At 35.8% G+C, this 13,864-nt stretch overlaps 2 protein-coding genes across 2 annotated transcripts; one reads left to right on the forward strand and one right to left on the reverse strand.

Annotated features, from left to right (window-relative positions):
- Positions 1-749: 749 nt before the first annotated feature.
- Positions 750-8,534, forward strand: LOC148300846 (U5 small nuclear ribonucleoprotein 40 kDa protein-like). The gene is made up of 7 exons (XM_088274226.1): positions 750-797; positions 1,751-2,030; positions 2,109-2,241; positions 2,464-2,667; positions 7,266-7,508; positions 7,733-7,911; positions 8,299-8,534. The coding sequence occupies exons 2-7, from the start codon at positions 1,911-1,913 to the stop codon at positions 8,476-8,478; spliced, it is 1,059 nt and encodes a 352-aa protein (XP_088130352.1). The 5' UTR covers positions 750-797; positions 1,751-1,910; the 3' UTR covers positions 8,479-8,534.
- A 148-nt stretch (positions 8,535-8,682) lies between these two features.
- LOC148300847 (glutathione S-transferase-like) lies at positions 8,683-12,937 on the reverse strand. Its single transcript, XM_088274227.1, has 5 exons — positions 12,887-12,937; positions 11,918-12,065; positions 10,749-10,916; positions 10,182-10,324; positions 8,683-9,172 (listed from the first exon to the last, which is right to left on the reverse strand). The coding sequence occupies exons 2-5, from the start codon at positions 12,051-12,053 to the stop codon at positions 8,999-9,001; spliced, it is 621 nt and encodes a 206-aa protein (XP_088130353.1). The 5' UTR covers positions 12,054-12,065; positions 12,887-12,937; the 3' UTR covers positions 8,683-8,998.
- Between the last annotated feature and the right edge of the window lie 927 nt (positions 12,938-13,864).

The raw sequence follows: 13,864 nt of genomic DNA on the forward strand, positions 1-13,864 counted from the left end.
ATCAATGAAATAAGTTGAGGTACCTATTTTCTCTGAGAGCAGCCGCAGCCTAGATAGGAGAGAGGTAGATAATTTAAAATAATTAGTATAAGCTAGGCAATATACGTACTCAAGAGATACAGTATTGTGTTTGAGACTTCTTCTAGAGAAAATAATCAGAAATTATCTCCGACATACCTTGTAGTGGGTACGGCGAGTTGAATAGACGAGCGGAGGATAGAGTCGGGTGGAGACTGACCATGAAAGAAGCAAGCCAATCATCACAAAGATTTTAACTCGCGAAGTAGAAACGTACTGTAAGCAGTAAACACGTTTTCGTCAGTATTTTCGTATTTTTCTCTTTCCTAATTGCGAATGGAATAAAATTTTAAAAGGCAAAAATGTTGACGTAACAAACGCTTGGTAAATACCATAATTATTGCATGCGATTCATGTATTCTAAATACTTTACTTTGACTAACTTTATTGAATAATTCCCGACAGCCGTAAGTGTCCCATTTTCCGCATAGACCATACAAAAACCTACAAAATTTTAGTTCTGAAGAATTTTGTGGTTGGTTGGAAGATATTGTTCCTTGGCAATAGCCTTGAACATTTTTTCTGTACATGAAGTTAAAAAATATGTTTATCGGATATACATAGTAGGTATATGGTACTGTCCAAGGATGTAGTTTTGATGTGGATTTCATGCATTCGGAATTATGAAATCAAATCCGATTCAGATATCTGATGTGTGCACAAAGCTTATTGTGATAAATTATCTGTGGAATTATCGACTGTCAAAGCACGACGCTATAGCTAAATCAGGGGGGGTCGACTCGTAAACGTCAGATTGTTCAAAAAACGACCAGAAATGACGAGACACACTAATACACTAACAAAAACACCAAAACGGGAACGAAAAATACGAGATACCAACAAGTTGTTCAAATATTTCAAATAAATATATGCAAACTATGGTTATAGACAATTATCGATAGAAAAATAGAAATCCGTATATGAAGAACTTGATAATATTGAGTATTATGCCAAAGTTAAAGTTAAATTTTGCGTATGAAAGTGTAGTTTTTCTTACTTGACACAACGCTCCCTTGAACTTCCGCAGCACCCCCCAAATGCAAAAAATTTAAAAACGCCTAGCCAGACTTTCAAAACGCCCACAAAGGGGCGCTGGCACCCCCGTTAAGAAACATAACTTCAGAAAGTGGTGAGCACTCCTTCCGCCCTTTTAAAATATTGTATTTTCTAGAATTTTAAATATAATATAGTAATTTGAAAATTCTATCGTTTTTGTTTTTGTTGAAAAGCCTTATATTTATACATAGTTTGAGATAATAATTTCAAAAAAAGTTACCATTACCATTTACCATTGTAAGGCTGAGTTGAGTAACCATTATTAATCGCCTGAACTCTTTTTATAAATGTCGCGTTTTAGCCGTGACCTTTCTATTTTTGTTTACACTGAAATAAATAAATTTAGATAGTGAAATATCTTCTTTTTAGTATTAATATTATAATTTTGAAAATATGTAATTCAACAAATTTCAATATAAATACCATTTAACCTGAAAAAATAATGATAAATATTTCGGCGGGTGGATTCGACATTCAGCCGCGGCGAAGTCACGCCCAGCCGGGAACTTAGTACTTCTAGCCGTTTACGTCACTTCCGGCCGCTGGCGAATATCACTTCCAGCCATAAAAAATCGAGGCAGTTGGCGGTCTTTATATAAATTAGTTAGTCTGTGAGCTAAATATTCAGTCTATTTCTGATTAAAATGTACTGTTGTAAAGAAGATCAAATAAATAACGATCGATACAACACCTTATTTTAAATCCTTCACAACTTACGCTAAGGTCTGCTAAAAATATATTAAAAAAAACAACATAACCTTGTTTAAAAAATTAAAATGCCGTCTTTAGACAACAAGCGTAAAGCGGAAGACTTTTCTCTTGTCAGCGCTAATAAGAGGAATAGAAATGAACTATCCGTTATTGGGAGCCGAGAAAAGGCTGTGGTTACGGCAGGGGTAATTAAAATTTGATATTATTTTCAAAATATTGTTATCGGTCAATTTTATATAATATTAATAAATTATCAATTGCAGTCTCAGATCCCGAGAACATCTGGATTATTTGCCCCCATAATGCTTTTGGAAGGCCATCAGGGGGAAGTGTTTTCATCTAAATTTCATCCTGAAGGACAACACTTGGCTTCAGCTGGCTTTGACAGGCAAATATGTAAGATTAAAATACAAAAGTTATCACAGTGGTTTTGAATCTATTTTTTGAGTTTGCTATGATCTGTAGCTAAAATATCATATTTTTCTTGTTGCCATCTTATTGTTTTTGCTTCTTTAACTTTCTCTTTGTGGAAGGGATGGATTCTCAATTTAATATAAAGTTTTCCAAAATTATCAATATGCTGATCAATTAGTTAGTGATACAACGGATGTGTTTCAGTTTTGTGGACCGTATATGGAGAGTGTGAGAATGTGAGTGTTATGACCGGGCACACTGGAGCAATAATGGAGTTACAGTTCTCTCCCGATGGATCCAACCTCTTCACATGCTCCACGGATAACACGCTGGCTATCTGGGATGTACCAACCTCTCAGCGCATAAAAAAATTAAAAGGACACACTGGATTTGTCAATTCGGTTCAAGGTATTCATACTTACTTATTTCAGCCTCCTTCTTGTGTCCAGTATTGAACAAAGGCCTCCCTTTTGAACTTCCACAGTTCTCTATTGGACGCGACTCTTTTCCAGTGCAGGCCCGCCACTTTCCTAATGTCATCGGACCATCTTGCCTGGGGCCTACCCACGCTTCTGCATCCTGTTCTAGGCCTCCAGTCAAGCACCTTTTTAGTTCATCTATCTTCAGACATTCGTGCCACATGACCTGCCCAGTTCCACTTTAGTTCAGTCCATAATTTGTATAGAACACCCCTGAGGGATGAACGCTACCAAATAAGACAATTTGCCAGGTAATAACGGCTGGAGAGCAATTTGGTTAGTACCAAAAATGGTAAAAAACATTCAATGCTGGCTTGTCTGAACTAGATCTTCCTTAAGACTTTCCTTTATCAATCTTTTTGGATGAAAGAGATTTATTGCCCTTTGAAACATTTTCTATTTTTTAAAATTATTGTTTGTCAAACACCAATCAATTAATTTAGGTAGGTACTAGGTGGAGATATATTACAGGTATTTCAACAGAGACAAAAATTTTTTTTTTGAGAATGAAATATTGAAGTCTGGGCATTTAAAGAGCTCATGGTCTGTCATTGGCTGGTTTGAAAAATCTCATTCACTTTGTCGGTGATTGAACATCCATATTATGATTAGATGCTTGGATTTTTAATCAAGAGCGGAATGGTAAATGTTACACATTTTGTAATGTGAAGTAATAAATCCAGTATGTCGCTCACTCCTTTCAACAACGTCATATATCAAAAATCGTCAATTTTCAGTTGTGCATGTTTTCGGAATGCCCAGAAAATGTACTTTATCCCAGCAAAAGTGGCATATTTTTAACTTAATTTACCCGCTACGGGGCAGAAAGTGTTGTTTTTGAGTTTTTAAGAAAAGGTATTGTTTAATTCACGTTGGCACATATAATGTGCGAACCATGCGCACTCCTGGAAAAGACCTGCACGCTACTCGCATCATGAAGATGTACAAATTGGACATCCTGGGACTGAGTGAGACGCGATGGAAAGGCTCAGGAAAGAAACTGTTGGAGAAACACACAATCATCTATTCAGGACAAGAGCAGTACCATCGACAGGGAGTGGCACTTATAATGACAGACAAAGCGGCTCGCTACCTCCAAAAATGGGAACCAATTTCTGAAAGAGTTTTACGCGCAACTTTCAAAACCACAGATAGCTCTGTAACCATACTCCAATGCTATGCCCCCACAGAAGATGCCGACGATCACGTTAAAGATGCTTTTTACGACTCTCTGCACTCCGCAATATCCTCGGTCCCGAAAAGGGACCGCGTCATTGTAATGGGAGACCTTAACGCAAGAGTCGGCACCAACGTAGCACTCGGTCCAACAGTGATGGGTAGCCACGGCCTCGGTTGCATTAACGATAACGGTGAGCGGCTCATCGAACTCGCAACCTTAAATGAGCTCTTAATAGGTGGTACAATTTTTCCTCACAAAAATATCCACAAGTATACTTGGACTTCTCCCGATGGCAATACAAAAACGCAGATTGACCATTTTCTTTACACTGCAGCCCATCGTAGAGAACTCCTAGATGTCCGCACATACAGAGGCGCCGATATCTATAGTGATCATGAGCTACTCACAGGCAAAATAAGGCTGAAATTAAACCGCACTGCCAAGCCAAAGAAGAGGAGTCAGGTCAACATTGATAAGCTGAAGGAGACAATGTCCTGGCTTAACTATGATATCGCCGTCAGGGAGGGACTCGAGCAGCAACATTCCGATGATAATGACACTATCGAAAGCACATGGCATAACATCAAAACAGCCATAGTTACGTCAGCTCAAAGGGTTCTCGGAATGAAGCCGTCAAATCGACCCAAATGGATGTCGGATGAAACGTGGGAATTAATAGAAGAAAGGGCCAACATAAAACTCTTAAAAGATGCGGAAACTGACCAGGGTAAGCTCGAAAGTCTCCGAGCGCAATATAAATGGAAGCACCTGGCTGTCAAAAGATCCGCAAGGCGGGATAAACGCCGTTCCCTGGACACACAAATAGCAGCAGCCGAACAAGCAGCCCGTAGAGGTGATACTTCTAAGCTTTTTAAGATTACGCACCAAATCTGTGGTAAGCGGCCCCCGACCGCAGGCCCAGTTCGTGGCCCGAGCGGCCAAATCGAGTCTGAGCCCGAATGCGTGAAAAGCATATGGAGAGATCACTTCTGCCGCGTGCTAAATCGTCCACCCCCCTTAGACCCCCTCCATGTGCCCTCAGTCTCTGCCCAACTGAACATTCCGCGAGCACACGATATTTCGCAAAGCACTCCAACGCATACTGAAATTATATCAGCTATTAAAAAGCTGAAAAACGGAAAGGCGCCTGGTGTCGACGAAATACATCCGGAATACGTCAAGAGTGGCATGGACGCTCTCCTCGACCCCCTGTATCACCTACTTTCAAAGGTATGGGAAGAGGAAAGGTGCCCGAAGGATTGGGTAAACGGGGAAGTTATAGCCCTCCACAAAAAGGGTGATCCGCTGTTGTGTGATAACTACCGTGGCATTACTCTTTTAAGCGTTCCTGGAAAAATTCTGGCACAAATAATTTTGGCAAGAATCCAAAAACCAATAATGCGAGTCCTCAGAGAGAACCAAGCAGGCTTTCTACCAGGTAGGGCGTGCGCTGACCATATACATAACTTACGATGCCTGTTACAGCAAAGTAACGAATGGAACTGCGCCCTTGCCTGCTGTTTTGTAGACTACGAAAAAGCTTTCGACAGCCCGCATAGGTCTTCTCTTTGGAATATCATAGAAGCATATGGAGTTCCTGTCAAAATTGTGGCCATTATCAGGGCGCTTCACACTAACAGCGAATGCTGCGTTAGAATAGATGATGTGTGCAGTGAACCATTTGAGGTCTCTACTGGGGTGAAGCAAGGCTGTGTACTAGCCCCATTTCTCTTCATCATCATGTTTGACTTCATCCTACGAATGTCAATTCCACCGGATCGAGGAATTGCAGTGAGTCCTGCTCAGAAATTATGCGATTTAGAATATGCGGACGATGCAGTTCTAATAGATACATCGATCGGAGCCCTGCAAGATATAATTGACTCCCTCCAAATAAACTCCGCTCGGTTAGGCCTAAGAGTGAACGCCAAAAAGACCAATGTCATGTGCAACTCAGCCTGTCCGGACCGAGATCAACATCTTACTTGTGAGGGACGAGCGCTCGTTCGAGTCGACACCTTCAGATACCTTGGAACACTCATGGTGGAGGATGGTAGTGTCCAGAAGGAACTGAATGTACGGCTCGGAATGGCAGGAGCTATATTCAATAAAATGCGCAATGTCTGGGACTCACTGCTTTACTCGACAAAAACCAAGTGTCGTCTCTTTAACGCCTGCATCCTAACAGTGTTGCTGTACGGATGTGAGTCGTGGCACCTCACCAAAGCTCAAAGCAAGAAACTAGCAAGTTTTGAAAATAGATGCCTGAGGCGAATACTGGGTATAAAGTGGTATGACTTCGTCAGGAATGACGATGTGAGGAGAAGAACTCAACAGCCCCTCATACTGGAAGTCCTGAAGAGAAGAAGGTGGACATGGTTGGGACATGTCCTTAGAATGCCACCTGAGGGCATCAACCCCTCATGTCTCTTCTTCCAACCCCGAGGATTCCGGCGCCCCGGAAGGCCGCTGACGACCATTCACCGACTATACTCAGCGGAACTTCGAGACGCCGGACTGACCTGGGAGGAAGCCAAGGAGATGGCGCGTGACAGAGTGACTTGGAGACGACTCGTGTTGGCCATATGCTCCACCTAGGGAGCGAACATGGAAAAAAGAAAAGAAGAATTGTTTAATAATTTTTTTAAATACATGAAATATTTTTCAAATGGAGAAAAAACCTTCAGGTTTTACCTAAAAAGATCTGTTGCACAGCAAAAATAAGTGGCTTGATATTTATTTTTAATAAATTTAATTATATTCTTAAACTGTAAAAATAATTCCTGAAAAATCAAGTTTTTTGATATATGACGTTGTTGAAAGGAGTGAGCGATGTGTTTGCAAAGATACAAACTCAGATATTGTGAATTTTTCCACATTTGAAACTCTGTAGAGAAGTAATAGGGGTGTTTTTTAAAAATTATGTTTTAACCTTTGAATGGGTAAATTTAAAATAGGGGAAGCATTTTTATAATTATTTGTAAACTTCATTTTATGTTGTTGTTTCTAAAAGTACATAATAATAACTTTTGTGAGCTTGATCACACAGAGAACTCATGTCCAATATCAAGGTTCGGAAGATTTCGTATCATGGTCACGTATTCTGGCAGAAAAGTATTACATTCTGTAAATAATAATGATGGGAAAAATAGAAGGACGCCGAGGACCTGGCAGAAAACGAACATCATGGCTTCGCAACATTCGCGACTGGACCGGGATGAGAGGAGTGGAGGAGTTGTTCCTGTGATCATAGTGATTAATTGATCATAGTGATCGCCAACGTTAAGGGGACCTAACAAGGCACACGAAGAAGAATAATAACTTTTGAATTTCGCATTTTGTTTTAGGAAATAGAAGAGGCCCACAAATATTGGTGTCCGGTTCGGACGACTCCACCATAAAGATCTGGGATGCGAGGAAACGTAATGTAGTGACCACGTTGAATAATAACTATCAAGTTCTGGCGACTACTTTTAACGACACGTCGGAACAAGTAATCACTGGTGGAATCGACAATGACATCAAGGTTTGGGATTTGCGAAAAAATGAAATTGTCTACCGACTAAAAGGGCACATCGATTCTATCACAGGTATTAAAAATCCCATTCAGAATTATTGATTATGCCGATACTGTCAAAATTTGAGCAATTAACTGTAAATAAAAAGTAAAAATCAATTTGTATAACTTATATTTTATTCAGTTACAAATATTCGGTCCACGATTAATTTGTTTTGTAACAACTCGCGAATGATTGTTTGAAATATTTGATTATGCTTTTTTTAAATTTCACAATGATTCTTTGATGAATTGTAGGTCTAGCATTATCACCAGATGGATCATACGTGCTGTCTAACTCCATGGACAACTCCATAAGGATTTGGGATATTAGACCATTTGCACCTGCTGAGCGATGTGTCAAAGTTTTTGGAGGACATCAGCACAACTTTGAAAAAAACCTTTTGAGATGTGCATGGTCTCCTGATGGAACACGAGTATGTTTATTTTATTTAAATTTCTTATTAGGAATATTAATTATCTTCAAATTGTATCAATTTTTTAAATGCAGTTTCATATTGTGGGTATACTGGCAAAAATACCCGCTATTAAACTAGGTTGAATTTACTTTTAAAACCGCATAAATATGACATTTCAAACTTAGTGTATTTTACCAGTTTAAAGAAGATTGAAAAGTTTGTAATATGCATCATTAAGTTAAAACTTCATATTTTCGAGTTAACGTTTTTCCAGTATACCCACAATTAGGCAAACCCCTACTTAGCTAAATATTTCTAGTAACTATTTTTGTATGAACTTTGTGGAAGTTTGTATTTTATAATGTTTTTTCAGACTGGTCTCCTTAAATGCCGATTTTGTTTCAGGTGACTGCCGGATCGGGTGATCGTTTAGTGTTCATCTGGGATACAACTACTCGAAGGATTCTGTACAAACTTCCTGGTCATTATGGAAGTGTGAATGATGTCAGTTTTCACCCTAAGGAACCGATAATACTTTCAGCTTCAAGTGACAAACAGCTTTATTTAGGAGAAATTGAGGCTTAGTTATATGTATTTGAATTGTTACCATTATAAGCTTATAAAATTAAAATATTTCACTTTAATTTCTTTATTTTATTTTGGATGAAGTCATGATGTTAGTACCTGCTTGGTGGTTTTTTTTAAATTTCTAATTAAAACAAAAAAAAGGAATAACCCGCAAAGCGTCTATTTTAGATGCTTGTCTGTAGGTAGGATAGTAAGGATAGGGAAGGTAAATGTGAAAAATACATTACAAATACTAGACCAATTGAAAATAAATCTTTCTTGAATTCATTTGCAATTGGTGAGAATCGAACCCGCGACGCCAATTTCGCAGTTTAGATTCTATCCAACAATGCCACGGCGCCTGTCAATTTGAATACATGAAAAACAAGTATATATAGGAAGAGCAATATTAAATCTTATCATATTTATAATAAAGTATTATGATACATAATTGGATTAATTAAAAAATACTACATTTATATAAATAAGTACTTTTATTTTATATTACTACTATCTAAAATTATACAATACTCATTTCTTAATATGGCGCAATAGAAAGTTGAGGTGTTTGGTACCAGTTCTTGATAGCAGGAATAGCAAGGACATTTTTTTTCACGGCTGTAAGATTGGGTTTATTTTCCAAGATATCAAATTTAGCCATGCTACTGAAGTAATCAACAATACCTGTGAACCAAAAATCGGCCCACGTGAGCTGAAAATAAGAAATCAAATTATTTTCACCATATAAATAGATCATGGCTTTATGGCTAAAACTAACTATTAGAGAATTTAAAAATAAACCGGAAGAATGGAAGTGGCAATGTAAGGAGTTTTATCTTATTTTTCCTTTTCGTAGCTTTCGTATTTTTTATTCCAAAATGAAAGTGTGAAATGAGTAGTCCACTTGCAAACCATGTTATGTTATAAAATTAAGTTTTTTAATCAACGGCGCCAACACACATTCTGTTCGCCAATTACGCGACTCGCACAATGAACCTCATTTCACACAATGGAATGTATCGTACTTCATCTTGCTGCTCGAACGCTTCAAGATGGCACGCAGCCGATACAATTCTTGGTGTTCTTCAATGCCTATTAAAAAACAACAAGAAGAGCTCTAACCACTTCTAGTCCAGCAACATGATAAAGCTCAAAGGAAAGCTACATCTGACAACGAGGAGGAGCAATGAAATTATCCAATCTCAACTGCTGCCAACAAGAATATCCTGGTCGAATGGAGCTAGGTTCAGGAGTTTCCCAAAGCTCACTATCTAAATTCAACTGAGGCTAACAAGATCAACGATCTCTATAATGGTACTCTTATCAGTTAATTTGGAAGGTGTTGAAAAAGAGGGAGAAACAGACAACCTTAGAAAGGGGTTTTAAGAAGACGAGAAGCAAGGATGGAACAAAGGGATTTGACCCTGCAAGCCTCAGTAGACTCTCCTAAATCTAAGTCTGACTAAAAAATGTGAGTATCCTTTTTTATGTTACCATATTTTATGCTACAGAAAGTTTTTTGTTTACATGTATTTTTATGGGAAAACGCATTTCATACAACGAACTTGCTCCTGGAATGAATTAATGAATTATGAATCTATGTTATGCGAGGCATCACTGTACATACAAAAAAATCTAAAAATTAATTAGTAAATGAAATAATCAAGTGTTTTGGAAAAACATTGCATCGGTCGAAACAATAGTGTATGTATTACACATACCCTTCCGAGTGCAAAGTGCCCATTGTTGGTGGCAGCAACAGATTCCAGTTTATCAAGGAAGAATGGTATTGTTTCATTCTTAAGAGTTACATATCTTTGCTCCTTAATTTTTTCATCAGGATCATAATGAACAGCCTGCAGTTCTGCAAATAAAAAATAAACTTACTGTCTGACTATGTATTTCAGACATTTGTTAACAAAATAATTAATCAATATTTTGAGTGTGTTCAAATTTTTACGAACTCTGGATTCATCCACTTTAGGAGTTATTCATATCAAAGTTTTATATCAACGTAGATGAAGAAGTTTATGGATGTCTGGGTGTATTTACAGCTGTCATTAACTGGTTTATATTAATTTATTGCCCTGATCATGGTCAACTGATGTGACCGGATACCTGAAACTAAGGTTGTGTTCATCCAGTCTAATAAAAACATGCTTTGATCGCTCAATATAAACCATTAGTGTTTCTATGGACGTGTTTATATACTGGCCAAGATGCTTAGTATTTGCATTTCCGCTTGATGTTTAGAAGTATATGTAAAAAATCACAACTTAAGTTCTTACTTTGTTTGAAATCATTTATCGTGTCGACAATGATATCAATTTCCAAACATTCAAGATCATTTTTTCCAGAGAGGCCGACTTTCTTGCCTAAATAGCGGCAAATGGATACACTCTGATGAACTTTTTTTCCAATAAACTCCAAAATAGGTAGCTGTCCTAAAGGTGTGGCTGCAATAAACAACAAAATAAGCAAAGTTTTTTTTTCTCTTTATGATACCATATGGTATGTTTTCATAATTCATATATTGAAATTGCATTTCAATGTACACTTACTTGCACAAGCACATGTCGCTCACTCCTTTCAAGAACATCATAAATAAAAAAAACTTGATTTTTCAGGAGAACGTTTTTAAAGTTAAAAAATATAATACAATGTATTAAAAATTAATATCAAGCCACTTATTGAACTTTTTACTGTGCAACTGATCTTTTTATGTAAAACCTGAAGGTTATTTCTCCATTTGAAAAATATTAAGTATATTTAAAAAAATAATTAAACAAAACCTTTTCTTCAAAATGCAAAAACAACACTTTCTGCCCTGTAGCTGGTAAATATCAAGTTAAAAATATGCCGCTTTTGCTGGGATATAGTACAATTTCTGGGCATTCCGAAAACATGCAGAACTTAAAATTGACGATATTTGATTTATGACATTCTTGAAACGAGTGAGCAATGTGTTAAATATCTGCAACTTTTTGCATTTATATATTTTTCTCGTTTATGTAAATATCAGTAAAAAAATAAATGGATCTTTGCAAAAAATAACAATTATACGTCTCAAAACATCATATTTTAATCATCACAGATTACCCTAAATTATGCAAAATTTCCAGTTAAAATAGAGTCATGTTTAGGCAAAGATAACTAATTCTATTAATTGATTCGGCAGTCACTTTGTGGTGAAACCTATCCATTTTTATTTTAAGTTTTACTTAGTGAATACAACTAAGTATTTCTTAAAATTTATTGCGACATGGTGATTGTAAATGATGCGGAATGCATCGAAACACGTGTCACAATAGATTTTAAGAAATATGTAGTGGTATTTTCTAAGTAAGTTTTTTAATTAAAAATAACTATATTTGCTCTGAGCCTTATGTTGCCTGTGCCATATTGCCAAAATGTAGCCTCCCACGTATAATGAAAAATAGCTGTAAATATTACTTACAATCCTTTAATTTGGGCCAGTTCTCTGGCATGATACGTTCATCTTCAAACTCAATTTTTCCATAGGTCAATAGCAGGCGAATGGGTTCCCCCAAAGCTTTAAGTGGGAAGTAAATAAGTTTGTACTGAGGAGCCATTGTAGTTCAAATCTGTAATTTTGTATTATATTTATGTAAGTAATTTTATTGAATTATTATAACTGCTATAGAAATATGAATGAACTATTGATTAAAAAGGTAATATTTTGTATACCTATACAGACTCCCAAATGATTTTCACCTCGCATTTTATGATAATTTTAGCATAAATATTTTTTTAATAATTAAGTATATTTCATAAATCAATCAATTCTTAAAAATGTTTGGATTCTAGCTACAAAAAAAAGATCCTAGCTACAAAGAAAAAACTTCTACAAATTTAACATAAAATATCTATAATACTTATAGGTAACATAATTCTTTACTAATTGATCTGGCATTCGCTTTGTGTTAAATAATATTTATCGATATATTTTTTTATATCTACTTGGAAAATAGCTTAAATATTATACTACGTTGTGACACCCTTGGATGTCAGACACCGTATCACAATATTGTTTAATAATTACATAGTTGTAATTACTAAGTAAATGTTAAATTTCATAATGTGACATAACAGGATTCCATTTTTTATACTGTTTTCAACACGCTGAATTGAAAAAAAAATCTATAGAATAGACTTAATAGGATATTCAATATTTAAAAATAAAGTTATTTTGTAAATTGTTCATAAAAAAAGTAATTACAAGACAAAGTTTAGGAAAATCTTACATTTTTGGCTGATCTAAATCAAATTGCTTGGCTATATTTATTATTTAAAACCATTTAAAATATAATTAAACCTTATTCCGCGGAAAAGCAGAACAAGGATGAAAATTACAAAATAAAAATGAACCTTAAATTATGTAACTAGTTAAGAAAAATCAACTCACCAAAAGCAGCCGGGTAAAAACAGGTTCAAGATTGAAAAGAATATTTAAAAAAGGATTAATGGCCTTATCACTACTAGAGAGACAAGTAGATAAAAGATATGATAAAATTACCTAATATTTCTCATTATTGATAATATTTTTAATTTCGGCATGATAATTTATATCTTATCAGTGGATACTTGAGACTTGATTTGATTTTTGCTAACATATAGAAGTATTATATAATACGACTTAGTAGGCCATGCCACATGGATGATTTACTGCTATAAGAAATTGAAATTGAAAAGAACATCCCTATTGGTCCATACTAAATGGGCTATTCTGTACCCATGATAAACTTCTTATTTTGTAAACAAAACTCGACATAAAACTCATGTGTATTCAGTTTTAAAATGAACTTAAATAGTTCCATGTATATTAAGCCTCTCGTAATAACTTTTTTACAAGTAACCAATCTAACTAGTTAGTAACTAACCTAACCTAACCATGATAAACTTCTTATTCTATAAACCAAACTTGACGTAAAACTCATTTGTATTCAGTTTTAAAATGAACTTAAATAGTTCCATGTATATTAAACCTCTCGCAATAAGTTTTTTCAAATGCATGTTTTCTTTTTTTTAAATAATTTATATTTGTATAATGAAGAAAAAGAGCGCTCAATGGCGAGAGAGATATATTTATTCACAAGCACCCCTTTAATATAATTTTTTCAATGTATATATACACTTTTTTCATTAACAGAAGTAGCCTGAATATTTATTTATACTTGTGGAAAAATAATGAGGGCAATTTAAAATATTACAACCGTTATTAAACACATTGTGTCCGCCTCCGTGGTGTAATGGTTCGATTCCCAAGGGAGGGATCAAATTATTAAAAACTCTAATTATATTTTCTGTTCATTAATTAATAATTTTTCTGTTCATGTAAGACAGCATTGACTTTTTGTTCTCTTCCCAGAAGCCATCTATCCAC

The sequence above is a fragment of the Brachycentrus maculatus genome, unplaced genomic scaffold (genome assembly GCF_059751285.1).
Source record: "Brachycentrus maculatus isolate JH-2025_06_01 unplaced genomic scaffold, ASM5975128v1 h1tg000649l, whole genome shotgun sequence".
Classification (NCBI taxonomy): Eukaryota; Metazoa; Arthropoda; class Insecta; order Trichoptera; family Brachycentridae; genus Brachycentrus; species Brachycentrus maculatus.

Coding starts and splice junctions, on each gene's coding strand:
- LOC148300846 (XM_088274226.1), top strand. CDS start 1,911: ATGCCGTCTTTAGACAACAAGCGTAAAGCGGAAGACTTTTCTCTTGTC. Junction 2,031..2,108: donor AGGCTGTGGTTACGGCAGGG/GTAATTAAAATT, acceptor TATCAATTGCAG/TCTCAGATCCCGAGAACATC. Junction 7,912..8,298: donor GGTCTCCTGATGGAACACGA/GTATGTTTATTT, acceptor ATTTTGTTTCAG/GTGACTGCCGGATCGGGTGA.
- LOC148300847 (XM_088274227.1), bottom strand. CDS start 12,053: ATGGCTCCTCAGTACAAACTTATTTACTTCCCACTTAAAGCTTTGGGG. Junction 10,917..11,917: donor CTGGCCCAAATTAAAGGATT/GTAAGTAATATT, acceptor TGTTTATTGCAG/CCACACCTTTAGGACAGCTA. Junction 9,173..10,181: donor GGCACTTTGCACTCGGAAGG/GTATGTGTAATA, acceptor TCTTATTTTCAG/CTCACGTGGGCCGATTTTTG.